At 32.7% G+C, this 3552-nt stretch overlaps 1 protein-coding gene across 1 annotated transcript in view; it reads right to left on the bottom strand.

The window, feature by feature from the left end:
- Positions 1–3552, bottom strand: part of MRPL13 (mitochondrial ribosomal protein L13) — a 57621-nt gene that overhangs the window by 34711 nt on the left and 19358 nt on the right. The window contains exon 3 of the mRNA XM_012646546.1: positions 2353–2446. Within this exon, the coding sequence (XP_012502000.1) occupies positions 2353–2446 (94 nt within the window). The remainder of the gene's footprint in view (positions 1–2352; positions 2447–3552) is intronic.

Genomic DNA, 3552 nt, shown 5'->3' with positions numbered 1-3552 from the left:
AAGTAAAAACTATAATAGTGGATTAATATTCTTAATAAATAAAATGTTCATAGAAAGTGATAAGGCAGGCACTATAGACCTCACTATAATGGAAATGTAAACAACCAGATGCATATCAAAATAGCATAGTCTTTTATTATTAAATTATTTTTAATGATAACACTGTGACAGCACAGATTTGGGTAACATTCTTACATGGTCCTATGTATTAGTAAACTAATGTTTGGAAATACCTATCAAAAGATCTATAAATGATCATTCCTTTGATCCTGAAATTTATTACATTTCCAGAGATTTAAATAATCCTATTCAAAAACTGAAAAGGTTAAAAGATAAAGATATTTTCCAGCTCTTTATAATAGCCAAATTTTTCATTTTGGAAAAGAGAGCAATGATTAAGTAGGTAAATCATATTACTACACAATACCCAAAACTAACATGTACAAAAAGGTTCTCTGAGAATTTTATATTAAGTGAAAAAGGATATAAACTTGTATGTAAATAGTTGTTATACTATATTGTTTAGGGAATGATGACAAGAAAAAAAGTCTGTACGTTTTCAGTACAAACACAATCTAAAAAAAAAATTTTCCATTTGCAGTTGGTTGAATCCATGGATACAGAACCCATGGATACAGAGGACTGACTGCATGTTAAAATGTTAAGTCATGGTGAATTTTAGTTCCTTGCCGAAACTTTTCTCTATTTTCTAAAATTAGCATGTGCCAAAAATTTTACAACTAGAAAGTTATATTTTGAATACATAATTGTAATATAGTGTTATGAGCATAATAAAATAGAACGTCTAATATGTAAGTGAGGAATCAACAGAAACAGAAACAAAAAGCAATCAACCCTATCAGTGATTAGAAAATAGAGAGGGTATCCCAGAAGAGGTAACATCTGAGCCAATTTTTAACAGATAAATAGGAGTGTTCCTGAGAAACACAGGGTGAAATGGCATTCCAGTCAGCTGAACAACATATGCAAAGGCAGAGAAGTAAGAAGTAACATATGTAGGCTAAAAAGAAGGACCAAGAAGCAGCAGCGGCAACTGGGTGTCAATAACTTGTAAGGGAGTTTGAATTTTCATCTGTTAGTGAGAAAGCACTACTGATAGGGACATTACCAGCTGATGTATGTATTACACTGGTTGTTCACTACCAGCTGTGCTGTTTTCCTTCATTTGCAGTAATACTACAGATATTATTGCTATCGTAATTACCATAGCATTTTGTGTCAATACTTTCCCTTATGCTTACATCACATGTTATTCTGACTTTTAATATTTCTTTCCCAATTGCCCCTCAATTTTGTAGAACTTGTTTTATACATAGAGATTTGCCAGTAGCAGAAATTACTAAAGATGGATGTAAATTCAGTTTTCTTAAGTTATATAAAGATTTCATGAATGTGCTTTAAGGGAGGAGTAGGTAAAGGCTGGTTCAAGGAAGCAAAAGAGTTATTCCAAACATTTAAGATGCACTTGGGCAAGAGATGAAAAGAAACAGATGGGAACATCAAAGGTGAAGGTACAGTTGGAAATCTAGGAATAATTTTGACCAAGAATGAAAGATCAACTATAACCTGGATGATGGTATAGAAGGTATACTTAATTAAATTTGCACATGACCTGAAGCTGTAGGTTTACTAATACATTAGATAATAAAATCAGGATCTCAAAAGACCTTAAAAGGCTGGAGGTAAAATTTAACATGGAGTAATTTTGCAACTGGATTAAAATACAACTAAAGCACACAGGAAGGAGACGACATGTTTCAACAGGAGCATGCCTGAAAAAGACTTAGGAGTTTTAGCTGACGGTAAACTGAATGAACCATGTAATTGATAATGGCCTTAAAGAATAGAATAGAAAATTGAATAGAAAATTGCCTAACTGAAAGATGGAGGAAGGAGGCCCATTGTACTTGAAAACCATTAGAACACAGCTAGGTGAGTATGTTTAAGAGAGATACTGACAAAGACTATATCTATAGAAGAGTGACCATTCCTTAAACATCTCATGAATTTTCATATGTTCAGGATAGTTCTGAAAACAACATTAAGATGAATTATAGGAAGCAGAAGAAAGAAGGTTGACTAAAAAAATGAGAATAATCTTGATCAGAGGTTACATGAAAAGCTTTTAGGATAAATAAATACCGTCAGGTAACGGCTAGTATTTGGTATAGTGCTGTGGGTTTTTTTGATTGAGTAAATCATATATGTAGCATGAGTAAATTAGTATTTTCTTAAATGCCAATTTTTAAAACTAGTTTTTCTTTTAAATAAGAGTAATCATTAAAGTAATATATTGTAACTACCTATTTTCCTTGACAATGGCATTCTTACCCAGTATGTGAGGAATATACTTTTTGTTCCCATTTGTTTCCAGAAAACGCAATGTGTCTTGTGTTCATAATGACGACATGATCCCCACAGTCACCTAGATTTAAAAAGAAATAAGAAAGATTTTTGCGTGAAAATATAACCTTAATAAAAAGTGGCCTTGGTTATTTATAAAGCTTATCAAAGTCCAAACAACACATTAAAAAATAAAAAGCAAGTCACAGTGCAACATCAAAAATCTTTGAACAGATTTCTGTTGATTTTTGTTACTTTTTCACATAACATCTAAGTATAGGAAAAGTTGGCTGCCCATTTGGAAAATCTCAACACTGAAAGGTAAAAGAAATTTAATAAAGATGCCAGTAACAATATGTCTTATAAAGGCAACTACTATTATTTCTATTATTCTTCCCACTAATAATCATACTTCACTAAAAATGTTTCTATTAAGTATCTTTAAATATCTGATACAAATTTTCCCTTAGAAAGGGCAGAGAAAATGAGAACAATATATGCACATAGATATAAAAAAGTATGTTTTACAATTGGTAAATTGAAAACAAATGTAAAGCATTACCACTGATTATTATTCTTTGCAAATTTAGAGAACAATGGAGCACTATGATTCTAATGCTTAACTATAGTGGAAAGTTTTTTTCCAACTACATTTACCTACAGTAGTTAAACTGCCACTCTCAATTATCATTACACAAGCATACCTGACAGGACGGATGACCTGAAAATCAAAATATATATATTGCATTAATTTTCTGGTGAAAAGTACCTCTAAGTCTGGTTGTTCATCTAAAAACAAACTAGAAAGCCAACATGTAAGTATTCACATGATCTACTATACATGATAAAATCGAGTAATCAGTAACATTTATTAAATGCCTATCCTACTAATAGAAAAGAAAAACAAACTTCAAAAGATTCTAGAAGCTGTAATCCTAGCACTCTGGGAGGCCGAGGCAGGCGGATTGTTTGAGCTCAGGAGTTCGAAACCAGCCTGAGAAAGAGCGAGACTCCGTCTCTACTAAAAGTGGAAAGAAATTAATCAGACAACTAAAAATATACAAAAAATTAGCCGGGCATGGTGGCGCATGCCTGTAGTCCGAGCTACTCAGGAGGCTGAGGCAGAAGGATCGCTTGAGCCCAGGAGTTTGAGGTTGCTGTGAGCTAGGCTGACGCCACGGCACTCTA

The sequence above is a fragment of the Propithecus coquereli genome, unplaced genomic scaffold, assembly GCF_000956105.1.
Source record: "Propithecus coquereli isolate 6110/MARCELLA unplaced genomic scaffold, Pcoq_1.0 Scaffold247, whole genome shotgun sequence".
In the NCBI taxonomy this organism is placed as follows: domain Eukaryota; kingdom Metazoa; phylum Chordata; class Mammalia; order Primates; family Indriidae; genus Propithecus; species Propithecus coquereli.
The sequence above is the reverse complement of the archived record's forward strand: the minus strand, read 5'-3'. Positions and strand labels throughout refer to the sequence as shown.